The sequence below is a fragment of the Toxorhynchites rutilus genome, chromosome 2 (assembly GCF_029784135.1).
Source record: "Toxorhynchites rutilus septentrionalis strain SRP chromosome 2, ASM2978413v1, whole genome shotgun sequence".
In the NCBI taxonomy this organism is placed as follows: Eukaryota; Metazoa; Arthropoda; class Insecta; order Diptera; family Culicidae; genus Toxorhynchites; species Toxorhynchites rutilus.
The window spans coordinates 323,538,550-323,565,141 of NC_073745.1; the positions used below are offsets into that span (position 1 = coordinate 323,538,550).

A 26,592-nucleotide genomic window follows, 5' to 3' on the forward strand; every position below is an offset into this window, starting at 1 on the left:
AACCAAGGGGAAGTATTGAAATATGTAGAAATTTTTAGCATGACATTTTTTAAAGACATTTTATGTGAAAATAATTTTGACGTCGGACTACATCTTTCATTTCTCTACTGGGGTGTAAGTTCAAAGCTTCGAGAAAGGGAGTGTTACATTGGAGAAACAGGATTTTGAGCAATAAAACCTCTACGCCGATTGAAAGAAATGGTTTCAATAGCTCAAAAATTGCTTTGAAAGCAAGCTATTGAAATCACAAAAATCTATATCTAAGCAGGTGCCAGCTCAGAAATCCACTCAATTATAATTGTACGGCGGTTAGATCATTTTGGAATAATGACTGCTGAAAAAAAACAAACTTGCTGCTGTGAAGAAGGCGACCAGCAAGAAGAAAGCTGCTACTACTACTGGTGTGGCTGCCCGAAAGCAAAAGTCAAACAAATCCTCAAAGATCGCTGCATGCAAGCCGCATTGAAGCAGGAAGGAGAAGGGACGGAGGGGGCGTTAGATGAATTTGATTGTTTTATTCTTAATGCATAAGGAATACAAAAATACGTTGTGGAGGAAGATAGTGGATATTTTTAAATCTGAACTGAGCGAAATGGTATGATAAACACTTCATTCGAAAGATAAAATGTCTACGCGTTCTATACTTGTTACTTTCTGATCCAAAAACTTGTTTCAATAGTCTTAAATTTGCTTTGAAAACAGGCTATTGAAATCACCAATCGGTATATAAGCGTGCGCCGCTCGGAAACCCACTCAGTTATAATTGAACAGCGATTGGAGCATGTTGTCGCTGTTGTGGTGAAGCTCTTCATTTATCATGAAAGCGCGGATGAACGGTGTCACCAAGAGCCTGTTTGTGCACCTTAGGCCAGAAGGGAATCCATCAGGAGGAGAGTGATGCTACAAACGGTTCCCCGGGAAGATCTCGAAGCAGCCGCTACACACACACACATACACGCACGGAATTCTTTCCGTTTGGATCGAGAAAGATCCGGAAAATAATCTGCCAGTTCCTCTAGGAATTTAAAAATACATTCATGTGAAAGAGTTTATTTGAATGTTTTCTATCCATGTAACACTGTGACCAAATACATTAGGTTTTCTGATTTTTCAATCAATCGCAATCAACAGGATAGCTCCTGAAGATTATTCTTCCCCATCAGTAGGAAATTTCCGTATCCAATATTGGATGCAAAAAACCTTGTGCCTCCAACGTAACGCTCTCGTTTTCGAAGTTCTCCAAATATTCATTCATTCAGAATGAATTCAGATTCAACTTCATACGAATGATCTCTAAATCAACGATAGTCCTACGTCACCCTTGCGGTTATACCATAGATATAACCCACTTCCTGTTTTATTGTAGAATCATTTGACGATAATTGTTTGATGATTCATTCTTGTGCTCGCAGAACAATGCTCGAGATAAGCGCAGCTTCATCCTTAGTGGAGAAAGATTTGCTAATGGCAAGCGAAACCAAATCACATACAAAATTCCAGAACGACATTTACTTTCTTGGTGATTAAATAAGCGAAATAAACTCTATCTGCACGCGAACCCAAATAAATTAATGACTTATTATAACTTATTGAATAACTTAGTATACCCCAAATAATTTTTTGGTGCACAACCTAAACACCTGCTTCACCATAGCGTCAGTTCAATGCATTGATGCAATGTCAAAGGACGAACGAACCCTTTATGACAACAGAAAACAAACAATGTTAACTACTTGGCAGTGGTGTAGAGTGAAGATTTTGCACCCGGAGCGGAAGAGTTGATTTGCACCCCCACCCACGTCAGAAATCATATTTATCCATTTTCTTCATATGAATTCGGCTCATTCTGCGTCCCTGAAAGCGTGCACCCTGGGGCGGTCCGCTCCCTCCGCACCGCCCAGTAGACGCCACTGCTGCTTGAAAAAAAGCTGAATACTTGCCTCACCAGAGATTCATTACTAATACCCTAGCGTAAATAATTCTTTCCCGCTATCTCCTCTCGTTGTTTATATTTATCACTACAAATGGGGTTTCAGCGTAGCGAAGATGCACTATTTTTACGTATGGGTTATAAAGCACGCACGTACGCACACAAATATCCATGTATCGATGGCTTGAAGCAACTAAATATACACACACTTATCTCTGTTTTGCGCTCTTCTCAACAGAAGTCCTTTCTGTTAATATTGCCAGTCTAGATTAGCTTAACTGTCATTCTTTGTTGAGAGAGTTTTCATACCGTCATGTGAAATCAAATCACTGACAGAATTCCAGAACATTTATTTTCTTGGTGAGCTGACGATAGCTTAGCTTGATGATTTCCCACACAATTGTGTAGCTCTAAACATTAATGCAATGGCGTCAGTTTGATGCAATGATTGCAATTGCTCTTCCCTCATACTACTCCTCCACCCCCATTGCCTTGAGAAAACTATTCGATCCCTCGCCGTCCAGCACGCCTAGTGATCCCCGATAATCGCTCGATTATTCAATTAATCGAATACTTCCTACAGAAATCGATTATTAATCGAACGAATAATGCGCAACTAAAAATCGAAGCGAACGAATAATTCACGTCGATTGATCGATCCAAACCCAGAGAAAAAAAAACATACGGCTGCTGCAGTTTTATCCTGAAATTCTATCCTTATCTTTGATGCTCCCCTAAACTCATAAACGAAACTCAATGCCCCTCAATGCGAATTGAGCTTCGTTTACGAGTTTAAGGGGGCGTAAAAGATAATAGTTGATTTTCAGGCGGAATGAACACTTTTTTGATTCCAAATGGCTTTCTAGCTAATTATTTCCCTCAGTGTGACGATTAATCGATTATTTTGGGCGATTCTTCTTCTTCTTCAATGGCACTAACGTTCCTAGAGGAACTTCGCCGTCTCAACGTAGTATTACTTGCGTCATTTTTATTAGTACTTAGTTGAGATTTCTATGCCGAATAACACGCCTTGAATGCATTCTGAGTGGCAAGCTCTAGAATACACGTGATCACAGTGCAAGTCGGAGGAAATTTCTTTGACGAAAAATTCCCCCGACCAGAACGGGAATCGAACCCGAACACCCGGCATGTTAGTTATGACGCTAACCACTCGGCCACGGGAGGGCGATTAATCGTATCTAATAACAAACTGCTAAAAAGTATACGATTAGCTGATGAACGATCAATTTCAAAAATCGGGGATCACTAAGCTCGCCCAGCAACGGTGTTGTCCAGTTGGTGTCCTTTTCTTCTTCTCCTTTGTTCACGGAGACTTTACATCTTACGATTTCCCCTTCGTTGCTCGTTATTGACAGCTCTGTTCGGGGAAGCACACAAGTAGACAGAACAAATGTATGAGGAAATGGGAATGCTTCCAATTTTCATCAAATTAAACCATATACAGACTATGGGATTGTAATGTAATGTCAATCAAATATTAGGAAATTTCCGATTCGTTTGGTATGTAAATCGCCAGAATCCGTTCACGGCAAAATAGTTATTAACGTTAACTTTATTTCATAAAAACGTGACCTGTTTTCTGATTTGGCACCCTTAATGAAAGACGTATTTCTACGTCAAAATAACGTTTATGGGGTTTCTCAAACAAACGATTCAATTATTTACAAAACTTAAAAAATCAATAAGTAATTTGATTTATTCCACTAATGCTATTGAATTATATAATAAAAAAATATGTCAGTTGCGAAGCATAGATGATGCATGAAATTGATTATTACCCTAGAGTTGTGGTTGCATTTATCAGTCTACGAAATTGTTAAGATATTTGTTATATCTCCAATTTGTTTTGGTTCTTCATGAGTAAAATCTATACATGGTATCCCGGCAAACGCGAGGATTACCTCATACACACATTTATAGTTTGGTTTGGATTTTGGCTGATCCTTCTACTGATCAATTACTCAGCCCTATTCTGAAATCCGATCGAGTCATAATTACCCGTTCCACGTGTGTTTATCGAAAGACAATGCGCACCGTCATAGTCGGCAGCATCAGCATCAAACATGCTTTCGTTAAAATGGTTACATTCGTTCTATTTTATCGATCAAATTCGATTAGTTTTATAAAACGTTAGATTCAAACACAGTTTCGATACATTAGTTTTAATTTATATATAACAACCAAAATATTCACTAGAAATAATGTATATGGTTTGCCGGGTAGTTTTGTTATAAAAATTCGAAAAATGTGAAAAGTGTTTTGCAACCTCGGACCATCAACGACGAAATTCAGTAATTCAGTTAAAATGGTTGCATAGAGTAGCTGCTCGGATTTTGACGTACGACTACGTCTTTCATTTCTATACCGGGGTGTAAAATCAAAGTTTCGAAAACGAAAGCGTTGCGCCGGAGATCAAGATTTTGAGCGTTAATAGCTCTTAAACAACTGAACGAAATGGTATGATAAACACTTCATTCGAAAGATAAAATGTCTACGCTACTTTTTCATCCAAAAACTTGTTTCAATAGCCTTAAAATTGCTTTGAAAACAGGCTATTGAAATCACCAATCGGTATATAAGCGTGCGCCGCTCGGAAACCCACTCAGTTATAATTGAACAGCGATTGGAGCATGTTGTCGCTGTTGTGGTGAAGCTAACTTCGTTTATCTTGAAAGCGCTGATGAACGGTGTCACCAAGAGCCTGTTTGTGCACCTAAGGCCAGAAGGGAATCCATCAGGAGGAGAGTGATGCCACACACATACACGCGTGGAATTTTCTCGTTGCTGAAAAATAATCTGCCAGTTCCCCTGGGAATTGAAAAATACATTCATGCGAAAGAGTTTATTTTAATGTTTTCTATCCATATAACACTGCAACCAAATACATTTGGCTTTGTGATTTTTCAATCAATCGCAATTAACAGAAAAGCTTCTGAATATTTGTTTCCCCATCAGTGGAAAATTTTCGTATCCAATATTGGATGCATAACATGAAAAACGGAAAATGTTTCACATCGCGAAAATCAAGTCATTTTCGAGCGATTATTTACTTTCTACTCATATGCGACCAAATACATTTCGTTTTGGATTTTTTCAATCAAGTGCGATCAACGTAAGACCACGTCTTTCGGCAATTTATTAGAGGTGCAATGAATCTTTAGGAATTCCCGCTCTACGCGCACTGGCAAACAATGTTTACTCAACAATTTCTCAAACGAGAAATGGGTGTTGTGAGAAAGGATTAGCGAACGCGAAAACGACAAACGAGAGAAAGATATGTTTGGAGGTTGAAGGAAATTGGCAGAAAACTTCTCCATTCTATCATTCAAATAATGTGATTCATACCACATCGTTTTGCCAGAAAAAGATTATGAAAAAATTAAAAAAAGGAAGAGAGGAATCGAGTCCTCTGAGGAAATTACCCAGCGCAAATTAGAGTCGACTATCGATTGCGGCATTCGTACACAAATAATTTTATAATGCAGTTCCACCAAAGTGATTTCTTCGGATATATTCACTACATCATGTCATGTATTTCATATTCTTCATTATGAAATCCATATCCATGACACCTATCGGTATCGAATTATCATCGACACCACGATTTTCGCTAAATGCTCCTTTCAGTTCGGCCTGTAAAAAACTTTTCTGAACTCTAATCCATCAAATTTGGAGCCCTGAAAAGGGCGTTGGTTATATGCTAAGCTAATATAGCACGCTCTCCTCGGATACGATGGGCCAGCTGGATGTCCTTGGGCATGATGTGACGCGTTTTGCGTGGAGAGCACATAAATTGGTATCTTCGAATAAGCCTCCTGCAGCGTCATAACCGCGGAACTTTGGAAGCGCAAGTCGGTTTTGAAGTCCTGAGCAATTCCACGAACCAAATGCTGCAAAGGTAGCTTGCGGATCAGCAATTCGGTCGACTTCTGATAGCGACGAATTTCATGCGAAGTTCCCGGTCGATAGCGATGTGGCTTCTTCAGCTATCCTGCAACTGGTGCGCTTATCCGAGCTGCTTTCGTGTGCCTTACCACCGAAAGACTAACGAGCTGTCTGCGAAAGACTAACGAGCTCGAGTCCTCACGGTGCGAGAGTAGAGTAAGAAATGAACGAAAGCAAAGGAAGCGTCATTTTATAAACCATAAAAGTATAGAATCTAAACCCGTTCATTTTTCTTTCCGCTTTTTAGAGGTGAATGAACTGAAAAGTTTAAAGTCTCTTTAATCCAACATCATCATCATCATTTCGTTCATTTCTTACTCTACTCTCGCACCGTGAGGACTCGTTTCATCGGCAGTTTCGGCTCGTTAGTCTTTCGGTAGACAGCTCGTTAGTCTTTCGGTGGTAAGGCACCACGAAAGTAGCTCGGATAAGCGCACCAGTCGCAGGAAGCGTGAAGAAGCCACATCGCTATCGACCGGGAACTTCGCATGAAATTCGTCGCTATCAGAAGTCGACCGAATTGCTGATCCGCAAGCTACCTTTGAAGCATTTGGTTTGTGGAATTGCTCAGTACTTCAAAACCGACTTGCGCTTCCAAAGTTCCGCGGTTATTACGCTGCAGGAGGCTTATTCGAAGATACCAATTTGTGTGCTCTCCATGCAAAACGCGTTACATCATGCCCAAGGACATCCAGCTGGCCCATCGTATCCGAGGAGAGCGTGCTATATTAGCTTAGAATATAATCAACGGCCCTTTTCAGGGCTCCAAATTTGATGGATTAAAGTCCAGAAAAGTTTTTTGCAGGCCAAACTGAAAGGAGAATTTTCGTTTGGATGCCATACACCATCGAGAAAATTCCGGAAAGATTCAATCGTTGCTGAAAAATAATCTGCAAGTTCCCCTGGGAATTGGAAAATACATTCATGCGAAAGAGTTTATTTTAATGTTTTCTATCCATGTAACACTGTGACCCAAAATTTTTAAATCAAGTGTTATTAACAGGTGGTTATCGAGTTAGCAATAACCACTTGTGGGCTTCGAGTATCGAGGACAATCTGGAAAAATCTAATCGTTGCTGAAAAATAATCTGCCAGTTCCCCTGGGAATTTTTTATGAAATAAAGTTAACGTTAATAATTATTTTCACTGTGAACTAATTATCATGATTTGCATACCAATCGAATCGGAAATTCTCTAAGATTTGTTTGATATGCTATACATTATAATTCGCTAATCTCTAAACGGTTAAAATTCATGAAAACTGGAACAACTCCTTTTTTTCCCATACATTTGATCTGCGTATTTGTCTGCTAACCCTACCCGTATTTCGAATGCTTATAACTCGAACATTTCTTAACAGATTGGAAAGATGTTTGCATCGATTGGCGCAGTGGTAACATCCATGCCTCTCACGCTGAAGTTCACGAGTTCAATTCTCACTCCCGACATTCTTCCAAAAATGGAAGTAAAAGTGACGAACCAGCCAAATGAGTTGAAAGTCACTATAATACAGATAAAAAAAAACCTCAAAATCGATGTGCCTGGGGGAATCCGCTTTGTCAAAACATGCAAGTATTTTTTTCCCACGAGCTGTGTTTCCCTAACACGGACTTCTAAATCAATGTGCCTGAGGGAATCCGCTTTGCAAATACATGTAAGTCGGGGGTATTTTTTGGTGTTGAGTACTTTTGTACTCGCTTGTCGTTGTGCAGACCGGAATATGTTTCCCTAAAACGTACTTTTAATCTGAGAAGTCTGGGAAAATCGTCATTTCAGATACTATAGGTGAATGAACTTTCGCGGTTCGAGAACTATGTAAACATGAGATGTGCAGTAATTTCAGAGGGAAATGTAAAATACAATGATCGTTTGACAATTCTTCCGTTCACATATTTTGGTGGTCCTAGGCATCATATCAAACGTAAAAGGACGTTCATCAAATTTATTTGTAACGCAGAACATAAGCAATTACAAAAAATTCCGATGAATTCTTTAATAATATCGGAAGTGGTAAACAAGTGGATTGCATAATATAATTGCGTAGTTCTACGTCGAAAATATGCGGTCGTGTCCTAGATGCAACCCCTTACAATTTTTTCTTATAGAAGAGCTACGCGTTCTGGTACAGACAAAGTGCTTTCATTTCTCCAAACATGATAGTCTCGATAACTCGAAGCGTTCAAGATCGTTTGATTGCAAGGAGCTCTATACAAGCCAGACAGTTCGAAGGGACGAGCGGTTTCTCTGCAGAGAGTGGCGCGAAACCAATCTTGTTTTACTCCCCTAAATAAAGGTCCTATCGTCATTCTTTGGGAAATTATGGACCTTTTTTAACACCTAATACATTGCATGAAACTATTTCCTATTTCACTGAGTGAAGGTACCGAAAGCTGATAAATTTCATTATTTTCAAATCGACAAGAATTCACTTCTAAGCATATTCATGATAACTAACTGATCGCTCGTTTCTTTAGGGGTCAATAATTAATGAGCATTGTTTTTTTCTATGTAGACTTTCATCGTCCAGCCGGAAACTAGTCGGCGTCTAGTGAAGTTTCTCCGATTTCTTTAGTTTGACTCTCGTTTATTACCCAGAAAAATATGACACCTGTCTTGCGAAAGATCGTTGGATCAATTGTGCCAATCGCGAATTTTTGTTCACTCGCAATTTCGATAAGTGCAAGTTCAAATCGGAAATCGGTTTTAACGAACAATTGGGACAAGGCTACACAAGTGATGTATGAAAGCATATTTTTTGCACTAGTTAGCAGGTACTGAACTCGAAGAAGAGTTAACGGATTGATTGATGTGCCATATATTGTTATATAGTACTCAATAGAACAATAAAATGGGTTCACAAGTGGCTTTAAAAGTCTGTTACTAATAGCAGACAGGTGAGACTGAAGCAGACGTATCCCTCATATAATTACGTCTGTGTTATATCTTCACAATGCCAATTTTTAATTTGCAAATGTTCTAAATATTTTTTAGGTCCAATTGTCACTTCTGTGTGTATCGATCACGGAGCTGCTTCGAACCGTCTTTTTTAGCTGACCCATCATCTCAACCTGCCGCACGCGGAGCCAATGACTCCACAATGCTCCACAAATAGCTCGCGCATAGTTTACGAGCATTTATTGCACATGGCAGCACAAGTGCGATCCGCAAGAAGCTACCGCGATCGAGCGATGCTTCGCGCGCTGTCATCGCAAGCAGTGGTCAAACATCGTCAACGAGGCTCATTTTCGGGGGTTCGCAGTTCATGTTGAAAATTTTGTGAACCACCAACCGGAACGCAGCTCATCACCATCAGTGTAGTTTGCGTAAAACATTGCTTTCCGCGATCTCCGATCCGACAGTATCAACACCGAAGAGGTCGCGTGCACGTTTTGGTGGAATTGACCGACGCGAGCACTTGACCAACCGATGGCAAGGCGCAGGGTGCTCTCCGCCTCAAGGACAAGCTAGAGCTGATTGAAGTCTCCCTATCTCTGCTGCTCTGTGCGGCTCACACGATCGCACGACAAACGTCTCGGATCAGCCGACAATTTCCGTGAGCTACGATCGCACGTGTTGAAGCAGCTTCCCACAGCGTTAGGATCAATCATCAGCAAAGGCTTCCACGAGGTGGCCCAACGCATGGTGGCAGCAGTTGTCATTTCACTTTCGTTCGGTTCGGCGGTGGTTCCTCGGAGTTAGTCTCCAAAAACGCTCTCTTCACTGTGCGCGCGCGCGAAACCGCGTCCGTTTGAAGCGAGTGGCTCGGATTTCGATAGGGGTGATCAATATACATGAATGCATGTGCGTGTTGCAATCCGATCTAGCTGTGACGTTTAGACGGGGCATTCGGGAGGGTGACCGAATAACAGATTTCTCAACGTTACGACGGGATCTAGTTTTTCTAATTTAATTTGGAAATGTGCCTCAAACTTGTTCTCTGACACTGTCCTTTCGCCTAATGGCTGATAGGCATAGTGCAGCCGGATTAAACCTGGTCCATCAGGGGGGCAGTGAATGTGTGCATTGGTGTGAACTTACGAAAGCCTTACTAGTCAATCAAATGGCTCCGAAGGCCACGCTGAAATTTGAATGAATTATTAGAAGTGCTTGGAAACGGTGGTATGCTCCGAAGCGGGCTGACAGACAGAAACTAGGTCAAAATTGTGCTTACGCTAGTGGAAAACAGAAAGAATTTGTCAACACGGTGTCGAACACCGCGGAAAGAGTACCTGTTGCGGAAAACACACCGACTAGAACAAACATCATGATGAGCGTGGCAGAAAACTTTACGGATTTCTCTTCCGGTTCCCGGTTCGTTTGGCATATGGCCACCGAGGAGTACAACGCGGGCCGGAATTGGTCCGGGCTGATCGACCGGTACTGGCTGATTGTGGAAGAATTGATTGCAGGTAATTCGTTGCTAATTTTGATGATGCAGCCGCAAAATTGAGTGTTGCCTTACTTAACGAAGCCAAAGGTCGTCATGAAGATGTGAGTCAATCTGTGGCTTCGGATTGTTGTTGTGCCAAAAGAAGAGCGCGCTGAAGCTGAATATTGTGCAATTTTGTATACTTGTCGACGGATGGATGTATTTTGCTTTTTCGGTAAATTTTTAGCCAGTTTCGGTGGGCAGCCACTGTTGATGACCCAATGGTGGACACTTTTGCAAGAGTTCCAAAAAATGGAACAGTGTTTATAAGAGTGCGTGTCAGCAGAAACATATGGGTGAGACGGCACGATGAAATGATAAACGTGGGCTCAGTATTTTGTGTGCAGCAAAAGACAATGATTAGGACCGTTTGGTTTCGGCAAATAACATTAATCGAATGTTGACATATACGAATAAAGAACAGAAAATGTCTACCCAAACGATAAGGCAATCATTTGCTTAGAATCTATTTGTTTATCCTCAATAATGTTTAATGTGTTGAAAAGAGGATATACATACCTATACAAAAAATATGGAAAAAGAATCGCGTAACTTTTGAAAAGAACCTATCTGCTACGAGCGCCATCAACATTCTCTTTCCTTAATAACTCAGCGGTAAAAACATTCCCTGCTGTGTTCGGCGATCAGGAGTGCACAATAGAATCTCGTTTATCAAATTATGTGGCAAAATTGACGCAAAATCTGTCTGCAAGACCGTGATTGTCGGAAGAGATAGTCAACGAAGAGAATCGATCAAAGCAGATAGGTCTTTTTCAAAAGTTACGCGAGTAGTAATGAAAACTCCGACAAAAGTAGATGGGTCCGGGGCACGGACGGAATCTTGACATAGGACTGTGATTACGTGTAGTGATTGTATTTGAATTGGGTTTTTTGATTGTGCAAAATCTGTATTTTTTTATTTTTTGGTACATCAAATGGCAGCCCTGGAAAAATCGTTTCCTGTATGAACATGTATCCTTAGATGAGAAATCGTTGTAGAATCCGAAACCACATTCTTTTCGAAAATGTACACAAAAATACCATTAAAGCCATTACTACCCTTCCCTTCTGTTTATTCAATTATGCAGAAGAATTTTCATTTTCAAATAGTTTAAATCTACCTAAATATGAACATTAGTAAAATAAATCAATGACTATATATGATATAAAGGGTGTGTCACATCAAATTGCATCACGGAATAAACGCTGTAGAAATTCGCCCAGTAGACCGATCCTTTTGAAAATTTTAGACAGTAAAATAAAAACTATTAAACAACTTTTGGCATTTTCTTTTTATTCATACTTCGAGCCCAAGCCCGTATGCACGCACCTTCCTCTTTACCCCGTCCATAAGGTTCTGTACAACGTCAGGTTGTAGTTTTTTTTTGAACAGAAATCCTTTTTCTCTTGAAGTCCGCCTCCGATTTGACAACTTTTGGGTTCTTCCGGAGGGCCTGCTTCATAATCGCCCAATATTTCTCTATTGGGCGAAGCTCCGGCGCGTTGGGCGGGTTCATTTCCTTTGGCACGAAGGTGACCCCGTTGGCTTCGTACCACTCCAACACGTCCTTTGAATAGTGGCACGAAGCGAGATCCGGCCAGAAGATGGTCGGGCGGAGAAGAACAATAGGCCCGGCAGCTGACGAAAGTCCGCTTTGACGTAGGTTTCGTCGTCCATTACCAGGCAATGCGGCTTCGTCAGCATTTCGGTGTACAGCTTCCGGGCTCGCGTCTTCCCCACCATGTTTTGCCTTTCGTCGCGGTTAGGAGCCTTCTGAACCTTGTATGTACGCAGGCCCTCTCGCTGCTTGGTCCGCTCGGATCACGTCTAAACTGCTTAACTACGCGCTTGTGATCTTTTTCACTGACGGAGCATCCATTTTTGCCGTTCTTCACCTTCCGGTCGATGGTTAGGTTCTCGAAGTATCGTTTTAGTACTCTGCTGACCGTGGATTGGACGATTCCCAGCATCTTACCGATGTCCCGATGTGACAACTTCGGATTTTCGAAATGAGTGCACAGGATTAATTCACGACGCTCTTTTTCGTTCGACGACATTTTTCCAAATTTACGAAAAATTGACAGTGAAGCATGGCCAACGTGATCTATACACTCTTATCTGATTATAAACGAAAGCAGAAGATTTAATTTCTAAAAATTAAATTTCTACAGCGTTTTTTCCGTGATGCAATTTGATGTGACACACCCTTTATAATGGATAAAAATATATTTTCTCCTTCGTTGTCACGTTGTTCAGAACATTGTTTGTAGGGGGTTGTAATAACTTTATAGGCAGGTGATGTATATTGAGTATCCTATAAGAAAGGAAAAGGAGAATGGGCAAGTGCATTCGAGGAAGTGAAGCGGGCTTCTAAGCAAGACATATATGGGGAACATATTAAGATCGCGACTATTCAAGCTATCATAATCTGATAGGCGTGAGTATACCCTTTCGTACTTCTAAATGTAATTCATGAATTTAAATGGCTGCTTACATTTAAATTCATGAATTACATTTTTTACATAACCAAACACCATGCTCGATTATTGACTCTGTCAACTGATAAATGACTACTATCGGCAAATGGAGAATGTTTCATAATTCGCATCAACTCATATTGTGAGTCAACGCCGAATCCTTGCTTCTGGGAGGAAAGCGAGTGGTTAGTGCTATCGAAAGAAAACATACCTCTTTTAATCGTCAAATTGGTAACTTTGTTTACTATATTTACTGTTCATGTTTTAAGCAAGAAAAATGCTGGAGAAATTTCTTGTCTAATGGTATGTAACACAACAGATGTCGCAATAACGATTTTGAGTAATATGCGCTTGAAAACTCTTAATGAATCATTACATTTTTCGTAGAGTTATCCCCATATATAGAAATCAAAGACATAGTCCTATGTCAAAAACTTTCGTTTGGGCTTGGTCCGATTACATACATATATATATACAGTGTCCTGTTTGAATTAGGGGACTCAACTGCCCAAATATGCATGGTTGACGTAAGTGTCGACTGTGTTTTTCGATTGAATTAAAAAGAAAAAAAAACGCCTCCGGCTTACTTTTGATCGTTAATATTTATTAAATGGAGGTAGATTATTCTATACAAATTACCCACAATGATGATTATTCAGCTAAAAACGAGAAAAAAAACATTTTACATCACTGAGTGGTGTTGGTAGTTACGTCAACCATGCATATTTGGACAGTCAAACTATAAAGACCGCACCCGAAGGAAAAGTAACAGACAAAATAATCACAAAAAAAATATGTCGGATATTTTTGAAACTCTCAGGAAATACAAAAAAATACATTTTGGCTATGTTTTTGCGAAGTTGGTTTATTCAACTTCCTCTCCTAGACTGCCCGCACCTTGGACTCAACCCTTCCCATCAAATCCTGTGCAACACTTGCGCCATCTTTCTTACACACTTTCATCCACTCTTTCTTTAAATCCGGGTCGTTTTTGAAGACCTTCCGGGAGCTTGCCCTTCACCAATTAATCGCCCCGAATTTTTCATTTGGTCGATGTTCTGGCGAGCTTGGCCGATTTGCTTCCTTCGGCTCAAAAGTAACATCGTTGGTTTCGTACCACTCTCGCGTACCACTTTCGCGTAATGGCACGATGCCAGATCCGGCCAAAACAGAGCGTCACCTCGGTGGGACCGGAGGAAGGGCAACAGGCGCTTCTGGAGGCGTTCTTTTTTATATATTTGGTCTGGAGGTGGGGGTAAAACGGACATGTTAAGAACTACTTCAATTATATCTTTGGAAACTCATGTTTCCCAAAATTTTGATGCAGTTTCTTGCAATTCAATATACTGTTTTTCTACCTAATTGGCCAAATATTGTACAAAAAAGGGTTTTTCAATGTTTTTCACTGAAATAAAAACAGACCGAAAAGTGCTACTTTTTTTTCGATGCGGGTAATATGGACATATTGTGGAGGGAATATGGACAGGTTTGTAATATATGGAGCGTAGGAGTTTATCGATCGCGAGAGGAATAATTTTATTCAACCACATCTGAACTCATCACGAATGTCCGTTAAATGATGAAAAAATCGAATTAATCCACCTAGAAGTGATATCGTGCTTTCCAGCAGTATAAACGAACAGATCCTCAACTATTTTGCTTTTGGTTCCAGTCAGCTTCTAAACATTTCACATTTTGGCTATTAGATTTCCATTTATAGACGCAGGGCATTCCTTAGGAATCTGAGACGAACCAGCCCAGGAGGCTGAAAGTCTCAAAAATAAAGAAAAAAAAAATTCCTTAGGAATAGATTAACCAGACTTCGCAGTCCATCTCACTCCCAATGACAACTGTCCGTTTTAACCCACCAGTACAATTATTTCAATAATTTAAATTTTCCACTAACAAATAAATTTAATTTTCCGTACATACCTAATATTGCTTCTTTGTTAACTCACAAACCGAAATATGACCATCGGCGAATTGAATTTTGATATTAAACCACTCAAAATGCTTAATATCGGATCAGCTAAAATTACATCCACACGCGGAATCATGTATGATTTTCGATTTTTGTTTCCTTTTACTATTTTTGATCAATTGCCATAGGGTGGGCTAAATATTATAGAATAACATGTAGAAGGTGTTTTTTTTATCCAAAATATATATTTTTATTAAGGCTCATTTGGCGTCAGACTAACGGGGCCGGGAGTTCAATATTTTGACAATGTGTGCTTTCAACTATGTTAGTAATATGTAACCGATTACTCGCGGTTGGCTCGAGGTTAGTATTACAAGTGTTCTCATAATTGGGATGTTGCAGTCTTCAGTGCTCTGTACGTGTGCCCGACATGGGATGCTTCCTATTGGGATGCAGCTGACCGTTAATCAGCAACGACCCCCTAGTCTGTACCCCATATCTAGCGTGGTGCGTCTTTCTCGACTCGAGGAATCCAGGATAGAATGGTCACTAGCCGGCGCAATCATCAGCTCGTGTAGAGTTGTCATGAGCGGTACAACCTTTGGCTCTTGTTGAATCATCAGTGGACTGCACAACCTTCGGCCCGTGTATCTGTAAAGAGTTTGTGTATGCATTGCCGCGACTAAGTAAAAGTTTATAGATCGGATAGGAGGGATATGAAACAGGGACACAACGAAGGAAACATCATTAAACGTTGACATCGGCGTTTCTGAGAACAGGTATAGATGGAGCAGAAGATCAGGATCACGGCTACCTAAGATATCCCGGACGGGGATATCCGATTGTATGCCTTGTGCCCCTATCCATTGCACATGTAGAAGGTGTTCTCATTAACAGAAATCTGAAACTCAAATCAACCACCTGTCCATATTACCCCCACTGTCCGTATTACCCACGGTTCCCCTAAGTCTTCAATTACGAGGCATTTCCTGGCGCGGGATTTCATCATCGTATTTTGTTTATCGGTTCGGCTAGGCTCCTCCTCAAACGATTTTACCACACGGAACACGGTCGAATGGTGGATTCCCATTTTTTTCGCAATCCACCTGTAATTTTTTGTCGAAGCACTTCTTTCTTGGAAGCCATCTCGATAACCACTTGACAGATTGTGATGAAATCTTACACATGTAAACATTACACTCTAAACTAGTTTTATCCAAAATTTAATCAACCCATTTATCCATGCAATAAAAAGTAATACACAAAAGAAAGTGTTGCATTTCTGTCGAGTACAATCTTTATTTTAACTACTGGGGTTTTGTACTATGTATGGTCATACAGTTAGATACTGGATAATATTAGCTCCGAATTTATAAGAATTTGCTGTTCTACTGTTTGCTGTGTCAATATTTGTTCGAAATCGCTTCTTTGGTATCTCAAATCATCCCTTAAAACTTTTCTGTTTTGCCAAAAAAATAAATAAATAAGAGAACATCAGAAAGACTTTTTTCTATGACATAAGGGCCATTCGGACGGCTGCAACCGAAGCGTTGAATGCCATTTCTCAAAATGACCCAAAGCACTATCAAATCGTTCTTAAAAAGATTATCAAAGCTGGGCGTACTTTCTTTCACTTTGAATAATATAAACAAAAAATAATAAAACAAATTGCTTAAACGTTCATTTCACCAAACACAAAATTAAAATTATAAACTGTGTAATAATGCGTGGTTTTGAGCACAAAAGCAGAACAGAAGATCTCCTTTCTCAATGGGAAGATGTTACATTGGTGCAATTTATTTCAATATTCAACAGTTTTTCCACATGAATTAACCAATTTATCAATTCTTGCAGAGTCAGTTTCATGGAGGAGTTCTTCAGATTTAGATAATACATCTATCGATTGATTTTCACGCAAGCAAGGCTGAACACAGTAACTTTTTGTATCAATGGGCTACGATTCGAACTGTATATGTTCGGTATATGCGTATGTAATCGGATCTAAATCCCAAAAGGGAGGGAATGTATTTCTATGATTCATAGTTGAAACCGCAATAATTCGACAGTAAATTAATATTCAGCTCACACAAAAACTTCTGACGATTCCTCAAATGGGAATTAGAAACCCAATATTTGAAATAAGGAAATAAAACATAGAAAACTTCCTACTACTCTGCATGAAAAGAGTGGTCTCTATAATATGACTGCCTTGTTGATGTAATATCAATATTTTCGTCTCATACGACTAAGTAGATGTACCCAAATCGAGGCACCTCGTGTAATGTTCAGCCGACCATTCTTTGAAGACAACTAGTCTTTCGGGGATGCTCAAATTTGATAGGTATACAGTAGAGTTCCAATGGACTACAGATGAATCCGTTTATTATGACTCCGCTTATATTGACCAACCACCCATTACGATGTAATTACACAACGAAGTATTTCAGGACATGATAGAGGATCATATTTGATGATAAAAATCCTTCTATGCATATGTTCGAATTCCAACAATGACAGAATTATTGAACTTTTTCTCTGTTTCGAGCCCTGTTTGCTTTAAATTGGCTCTAATTCAAAAATTATGCTACGTAGGACAATTCTGTTGCTTCCATTCGAAATATAAGAAAATTTTATACAGGATACAGTTATGAGACTTCCAAATTAGTGGATTTTAGTAACATTTTAGAAGTGAAAAACTCCAAAGTTTGTGGTTTTTAAAGTGTTTTTCTTAATTTTATCCAAAAAATACATAATTAACATGAATATTTTTATCAACCAAATTGAAGCTCTCTATCTACTCTACAATTTGTTATTTGACACCCAACTTCTATCTTTTCTAATTTCGCTGTAATATCGTTTTAAACCATTCCTGATGAATCTTCAACTAAAATCTACCAAAATCACGATTTTTACTTCACTGAACTCGCAATAACCAATTAACTTTCACTTTAACATTGATCCATTTAATTTTCTCTTGAAATCAGTGATATTTGAAATATAAAAAAAATATTTTTTTCGAACTTTATATAATCGAGTCCAAAATTGTATATAATCGAATCATATATAATCGAGTCCGACCTGTATTTACATTGAAAACGGTTTTTTTTCAATGTCATCATAAACGGATTCCACTGTATGAAAAAAAGTTACATTCGAACTTCCGAACGGGACTTCCTGCAAAATTTTGATTCCCGCTAAAAATACCTATGACAAAAGTTCATATACAATCAGACTTTATTTATTAATGTCGTAAAGACGTTGAAGTTTGAGTTTTTTTTTTTGAAAACCGTAAGATCACCCATGAAATTGGGATTTAAAAAAAATATCTTGATACGTCGAGATTTATTGATTTACTCGACTGTTTTTTTTTTCTGTCAAGAATCAAATCAAACCTTGGTTGATTTTTCGGTTTTCAAAAAACTTGCTTGCTTCTACTTCTACTTTAACGTCATTACTACACTAGTAAATGAAGTCCGATTGAGCTTGATAGTGATAGAAAATAAAATCCGAGGGATGAAGTTGCTTGAGACTTGTAACCGAAATTTCAAATTGTTGGGTGGTAAATTCTATTTGATAACGCATCGAAAGAAGAAAATTTCACCTTATATAGAAGTTTTGTATCATTTAGCTCCGTTGTTCCTTTTTATTTATTGATTCAACAGGATTTACGAACTTTTGGACATTCTGCAACAGATTTTATATACAATTTAGACCAGTACTGGGTTGGATGCTGCATAAAATCTACAGTATGATCATAAAGGCACTTGGGGTCATTTTTTTTTTTTATTTAAATCGTTTATTTTTACAGGCTCAGTTACATAGGTTTAAAGGAGCCGAACTCCTTACTGTATTGTTACTAGTATATATACAATTTTTCTTAATTCTAATGTTAATAATATAGGAAACCGATTACTCGCGGTCAACTCGAGTTTAGAAGGGAGACATATTTTCTTCAGGAAAAGGAGGGGATATGAGGATATGTTGACTCACACTCTCAATCACACTCATCACACTCAATTCTTAAACCTATCTTATATCTAATATGTATTTACATTTCATCTTATTCTTAAGAAGGGATCCGATCTCTCACAAAGGAAAAGGAAAAGGGTACTAAGGGAAACTAAGGGTATAAGGACAATCACACACGAAGATCGATAGCTTTAAGGAATACATATATTTGGGACATTCAATCAAGGTCTAACCGAGCCAACACGTCTCTCACAGGCACCATGGGCTGCCTTCCTCGGGCCCGAAGGGTGTCTTCTAAATTCGATCTGGCGACAAGATACAGCTCGCACGACCAAACAACGTGCTCGATGTCGTGGTAACCTTGGCCACAAACACAAAGATTGTTGTCGGCAAGATTAATACGAAAGAGTAGCGCATCTAACGAACAGTGATTGAACATGAGTCGGGAGAAGGTGCGAATAAAGTCCCGACTAAAGTCCAGACTTTTGAACCATGGTTTGAGGCTAACCTTAGGGATAATCGAGTGGAGCCACCGGCCCAATTCATCTTCGTTCCATTTGCGTTGCCAGTGAACTATGGTATTTTTACGGACTTAAGAGTAAAATTCATTGAAGGCGATTTGACGCTGATAAATATCGCCTTCAATCGCACCTACCTTTGCTAATGAGTCAGCCCTCTCATTACCCGGAATTGAGCAATGAGAAGGGACCCACACAAAGGTAATGACATAACAGCGTCTGGATAAAGCACTCAAAATTTCTCGTATTCTCTCAAGGAAGTACGGCGAGTGCTTTTCCGGCCTCACTGAACGGATAGCTTCGACAGAGCTAAGACTATCCGTTACAATGTAATAGTGTTCAACAGGTCGTGAGGCGACGCTGTCCAGCGCCCAGTGTATCGCTGCCAATTCAGCAATATACACTGAGCAAGGATTCTGAAGACTGTGTGAGGTGCTAAAAAATTCGTTGAACACTCCAAATCCTGTGGACTCATTCATAGAGGACCCATCAGTAAAGTACATATTATCACAATTGATATCCCCATACTTTGCATCGAAGATCGTTGGAACGATCCTCGATCGAAGATAATCTGATGTTCCATGGATATCCTCCTTCATGGACAGATCAAAATGCACAGAGGAATTGATGTAGTCAGGAAAACAAACACGGTTGGGAATATACGAAGAAGGATTAACCTGCATGGAAGCGAATTCATGATATGAGCTCATGAATCCAGAATGAATATTTAGCTCGATCAGCTGCTCAAAATTTCCGATCACCAATGGGTTCATAACCTTACACCGGATGAGGAACCGAAGAGATAATAAATTGAAGCGATCTTTTAGTGGGAGTAGACCTGCCAAAACCTCGAGACTCATGGTATGCGTTGAGGGCATACATCCCAACGCGATACGGAGACAAAGATACTGAATTCGCTCGAGTTTAATGAGGTGTGTTTTGGCAGCTGATTGAAAACAGAAACTGCCATACTCCATCACTGAGAGAATAGTTGTTCGATACAACATTATAAGATCTTCGGGATGGGCTCCCCACCAGGTGCCGGTAATTGTACGGAGAAAGTTTATTCTTTGTTGACATTTTTTACTCAGATACCTAATATGGGCCCCCCAAGTACATTTAGAGTCGAACCGAACCAGACCACAACAGGGCCCCCCAAGTACATTTAGAGTTGAACCAGACCGCAAGATACTTGAATGACATAGCATGAGTGATCGGTTTACCCAAAAGTTGAAGCTTTGGTTTTGCTGGTCTATGCTTCCTAGAAAGAACCACCATCTCTGTTCTCTCCGTGGAGAATTCGATCCCTAGACCAATGGCTCAGGTTGAAAAATTGTTCAAAGTATCTTGTAAGGATTCTTGCAGGTCGGATTCGTTTGATCCTACGACAGATACCACTCCATCATCTGCAAGTTGTCTTAGGCTGCAATTTTGTTAAGGCAATTGTCAATGTCGCTTACGTAGAAGTTGTACAAAAGGGGGCTTAAACATGAGCCCTGAGGGAGGCCCATGTAAGAGACCCGACCCACTGCCGAATCTCCGTGAGAAAAGTTCAAATGTTTCTCACAAAGCATGTTATATAACATATTATTCAATAGAGGCGGCAGACCCCGAGATTGTAATTTGTCTGACAAAACCTCTATTGAAACAGAATCAAAGGCCCCCTTTATGTCCAAGAAACTTGGGGTCATTATCTTGTATAAACTGTCTTATTAGCTGCATTTCCCATTTCGCATTTTTTCTATGATCATTATCATCCTTATCCAGAAATTTGGACCAGCATGAAGGTACCAGAAAAAACATCGCCAGACCATGATAATTCTTCCTTTATTTTTTGGTATTTTTGGAAACTTATTGACATCAAAGTTAATAAAGCGGCGAGTTTATTGTTTCCTTTCGGATTAGATCAAGTTCATTTTTGTTTTGTCGGGCCATATAATGTTGGGCCGTTACTTCCGTATCCTTTCTGAGCCTTTCTACTGTTCCAGAACTAACGCGCAAACTTCACTAGTTTCTGCTTTTGATTCTCATTTAAATGGATCTATGTTGAAAGTCATTTGATGCGACCGTCGTTATTAGCAGTTCTATTCTGTGGAAGTCCAGTTGCTACACGTGGTTTTGAACATGGAAGCAATTGAAAACGAATATCCCGACCTTCTAACAATGGCAGCAAACTCTCGCTGAGATTTACCTTGATTTGCCATTTGCGTAATACACTTCCATTGGCGTTCCGTGCAATGACAACTTTGATCCGTTATATCTGAAATTGTTCCTAAAATAAACGTTTATATACAAGTCAAGAGGGATGTTTGAATTACTTCTATACTGATAGCTTTTCATTTTACTACAAGTGCTCACTACACACGTAGGATTTAAATTGACGGTTAGTCTAGGTCTTATTGTTTTGTCCTTCACTGTGTGTCCAGGATGAAATCGATCCCCGACCTGAAGATTCTAGTTGATACATGTTCCGGTGATGTGTGTTATAAATTTTTATAAATTTCATAGTGGTCGGCCTCAAGGCCCTCCGCCAAAATGATACCGTTTCGATCCCGCACAACACAACAGAAATCTGGATTTATAATTAGCCATGACAACACTACACGACATAATCCACATCACAACAGTTTGTGAAATTGTGAATATGTCTTGGCGGGCTTGAAAGAGTGCCACCATGATCGGCTCAGGCAGTTTAGGAAATTAGAAAATTAATAGTAAATTCATAGTGGCCGACTGATAGAAGGACAAAATCTGATTGAGCTGAATTTTGGTGAATGAACTCGATCCCTGTTGCCACAATTATTAATTATTAATGGCATTTGGGATCAATCATTTTCGCAATGTAAATATTTCAATCCGGGTAGTAATGTTTTGTAATTTAGTCTCGATATTTTTGATTCGGCTTAAAATTTTGTTATTTTCCTTCGCAAGCATCGGTTGGCCTCCAAAAATTTTGTTTTCTAATCATTTCAAACCAGTACTGCATCGATTGCATCAGAGGCAAATACCTCAGCTTATATTGACCTCCGTGAGTCACGATTAGCCGCAAGCTATCATGTTTGATCTTTGGGGACTTCTACTTCCACGGAACTGCTTAGAACCATATACAATGTTCATAAAAACTTCTTTAGGCTCGTCTTTGTTTGGTAACCATTTCAAATCATTTAGTAACGTTCTCATGATTCTACAAGTAATTTGCTCGTTCAGAGATGTTCCGATGTGCCGAAACCGATATTTTATACGGTTCAGAATTTTGCTATTTGGTGGTTCTATAAGTACCGATTCGTGAATGGCATCCAGAAATTTCATTTCATGACAATTTTTTATCAGAAGGTCGAAAATAGATTTAAACAATTTTTTCAATTATGTTTCATCGAAAAAATTGATTCCCGGTTGCCAATTTATCCATACCTGTGTGAAGTGGCTGTTTCTTGAAATTTGTTCGAGGCAATGTCATCAGAAGGGTTATAATTCAAAAATGAATTGTATTCAAGACAAAGTGACGGTGAAAGATCTATCACATGGAAAACATGGTGGGGTTGAACAGCATTAAAGATTACGGATCGCCAGTATTATTTCTGAAAAAATAAGCGTAATATTTATGTCGAGAACAGTTTGGAATAAGTTGTTGTCGGATACAGAAAACTGCTGCAAAATATATCAAGCACATTTATGTTTTTGCAGGTGAGCATTTCACCAAACAACAAATGCACTAAATGTAAACCATGCGTCGTGCAACTTTTCAGGCTGAGAGTACCAATTAAGAAAACATAAAACCAAAGTTTATCTGCACAATAGTGACCGAATTATGAATTATGAAAATTATGACAGAGTTGAAAAATTTAATCCGCACGCTCTCTCTCTCTCTCATCGCAGTATTGTGCCTAAGTTTACAGCTTAAGTGCTTTTGGCCGACGGCTTTCGAGTCTAGACGAGAGTGTTGCAAAATCTTGCATACAGTGGAGTGTGACCAAAGCATAAACAATGGTTTAGAAACGAAATTGGAGCACTGATTGCTTGCTTCCATCTTTAAATTTGCTAAAGAAAAGTGGCGAGGTGACGAAGATCGAACGCGCAAACTAAGTGTGTATGGCAAAGTCGGATTAGCGGCAGCGAAAGTGTCTTTCTCAAATGCAGTTGGAGAGCAGGTTTCGTTCGAGGTTTCAAAGGATGAAGGGTGGCACATTTTGTATCATGGTCAAATTCACCATTATGTAGCCCAATTCTTTTGTCCAGTTGTCGCTGGAATGGAACAAGTGGTTAGTGACAAACTCACAGTTTGATCATGTTTATGTTTTAGGCAAACCAATTTAGTACAGGCAGAGCATGAAAAACTTCCGCTAAAGAAGTTGTGCTAATGCCGTCTAAATCATTGCATGGAAAATTCAATGTCATCTTGTGACAAGTGGGCGACCAAATATTTGTTTGATTGATGGTTTTGTTTTCTCAGTGGTTCAGAAACAACGGTAAACACTCTCACGCACCGTTGATTCGGTCAAGCACTTTGAGAATACCACCACGAATACCACGTCAGTCGGTCCCAACAAGCGGAAGTCATTACAGTTGACGATTCTAAAGTCCGATTTGGGAAATACACACACATCATATTTGCTTTGTCATGATTGCGAACCATGGCGTGTGCTATCATTAACTGGAAATAATTTAAAACATATTATTGACCCCAAGTGGCAAAGGTTACGGATTTCAATTATAGATAGTATTGAATAGGTTCAGTGTGAGATCATTTTTGATACCGGAAAATCCTTATGACAATCACGCGCCACCGAATTGAACCAGCTGTGCGGTATTAACCTGACAGCATTCTTTTTTAGATTTTAGATTAAAAAATCCATCTGTCGAACATGATTGATGATATATTATCATGGATGTGTGTTCTCGATCACAACTTAACACACTACTGTCTATCTTGTCCCTGCATTCCATGGCTTTAGACCGATTGCAGAACCAATTTGACTATTTTTTTCCGCATCCTCAGGGTATAACGTACATTAGTTGAAAAGAATTTGTTGATGTTGTGAAAGGGTTCAACAATTTATATCGCTAGTAGGGTAACACGGGATGATTTGGACCACCTCTTTATCTCAAGTACGGCCCAACTTTGATTTTTTATAATGTCATCTCCTTTTATTGTTAAACCCTATGTACCTAACGTAAAAAAAACCTTGGTCAAATTCGATAAGTGAAGGGGAACGGTAGCATGAACACAGCAAGCACATTGATTGTCAAAAAATGTGAGTTTTCCGATCGTGATTTTAAGGTTTTTCCCGCTGATTAAACAAACTTTTCGTGTATTGTGTACTGAAGTTCTGTTCGCCTACAAAAGAGGGACAATTTGATGCAGCGAAACTGTAAGTTTGATAACAATAAATGAAATGAATCGCTTTTTTGTTTTTGCTTGTTGTGTGGAGTGACATGGACGCGTTTCTGTGGGGTGAATTGGTCCTACAGGTTTGAGGCTTTTCTTTGGTTTAATCGATTCCATATGCCACTGAATTACAAAAAGAGGATGGGCAGACAACGTTGGACGAAGGAGGAGCTTGAAAGAGCACTGCAAGCCATCAAGAACCAAGAACCAATGACCAAGCATCGAAAGTGTTTTAAAATGCTCGAACAACAGTAAAAAGATCCATGTAGAATTCGATATGGTCTCAATTCAATTTTTCTGGTCTGGAATCTGTCCAAGACACCTGGAATCGATTCCAAAACACTGTTACTGAATGTAACATTATCCAAAAATAATTTACATGAACATAAGCATGTTTTTTTCGATTAAACACACACACCAATTCATCCCACAGGCGGTCCAAATCACCCCGCATCAAATTTTAATGTCCAAAAATCATCTCCTTTGTTTTATGATGCATTTGGTCATTTGAAGCTTCACATAATGATTCAACGTTATTGATTAAGTGAAAACAAGTGTAGCTCAGTATACAATGTTTTTTTTTTATTTAGACCGTATTGGTTTGGAAATATTAGGCGATTTTCTTAAGGGCTCCAAATTCCCCCCATTTCCTCTAAATATTTTAACTTTATCCCAAGCCGGTGGAAAACGGTACAGCAACTTGCGGAAAGAAATAATAACGAATTAAGTGGAATTTCAAATGGTGCCTCTATTCAAATTCAAAAAGTGGTAATGTTGGCGCACTGTGCGAAATCGAAATGAAAATTCAGTGGCGAAAGGTGTCTTATTCCAAAGAAGCGTGCATCGATTTGTAGATGTGGTGTTCTTTTACGTATTTCATGCGGTATACTATAAATATGATAGGAGATGTTGATTATTACCAGGCCGGCACCAAACTATTTTAACCGTGAATAGGATAACAGGTCCGATAACTACGATAGAGTGATTCGAAAATTGGAACGAATCCAGTTAGCATTCCGAGTTTGATAGCGAAACAAAGGAGTCACTGAAAACGATACCATTTTTCGGCAATAATAACTCGATGAAAAATAAAAATCGGCATTGATTTTCTCGCGAGAATCGAACGTGTTAACGCCCGAATTTAGGCAAAACGATTGCTTGTTACGTCGGGGAGGAAAGCGAGTGGTTAGTACAATCGAAAGAAAACAAACTCATTTCAATCGTCAAATTGTTAACTTTTTCTACTATATTCATTGTTCATGTTTGAAGTAAAAAAATGTTGGATAAATTTCCTGTCTAATGGTATATAACACAACATATGTCGCAATAACGATTTTGAGTAATATGCGTATGAAAACTCCTCATGAATCGTAACATTTTTTATAGATTGACCCCCCTATATAGAAATCAAAGACATAGTCCTATGTGAAAATTAAAAATAAATAAATAAAGTTGCACGTATTTTACTGTTGCAGTATCGATACCATATTTTCACTTTCAGCGACCTGGCTTGCATTTATAAAAGCAAAAGTGTAAAATGTACCGAATTTTCTGTTTGTTGACCTCTATTGTTAACACCCTGTAACTCGCAACTGAATGGAATGAAAAAAAAATCAAAAGATTTTTTTTAGTATGAAATATCATCAACGAGCCTATACCTGAAATTGTATGAGCGATGTTACGCGAGATACTATCCAACTATCGAGAAAATAATGGATAACTTTTTCCCCAACCTAACAGTTTCGAAATCTACTAAAGTTATGATATGGCCTGGAGCAAAAGTACACTCGGATTACTGGAATACTAAAAACACGTAGTCCTTGCTCAACAATTCATCTATGAATTTCTTACTATTTCCACTAAAACCTTTATAATAGAAAAATAAATTAATAGTCACAATATCCGGTCAATATTTTTTTCATCCAATGCAGATAATACGAAAAAAAAGAAATAATATGGAATACGTTTTGGATAGGAAAAAAGTTTATTTTCGTT

At 39.1% G+C, this 26,592-nt stretch overlaps 1 protein-coding gene across 1 annotated transcript in view; it reads left to right on the top strand.

Moving 5' to 3' along the window:
- The first annotated feature begins 9,247 nt into the window (after positions 1 to 9,247).
- Positions 9,248 to 26,592, top strand: part of LOC129764396 (elongation of very long chain fatty acids protein 7-like) — an 88,745-nt gene continuing 71,400 nt past the window's right edge. Inside the window, exon 1 of the mRNA XM_055763423.1 lies at positions 9,248 to 10,305. Coding sequence (XP_055619398.1) covers positions 10,161 to 10,305 — 145 coding nt within the window. The 5' untranslated portion in view covers positions 9,248 to 10,160. The remainder of the gene's footprint in view (positions 10,306 to 26,592) is intronic.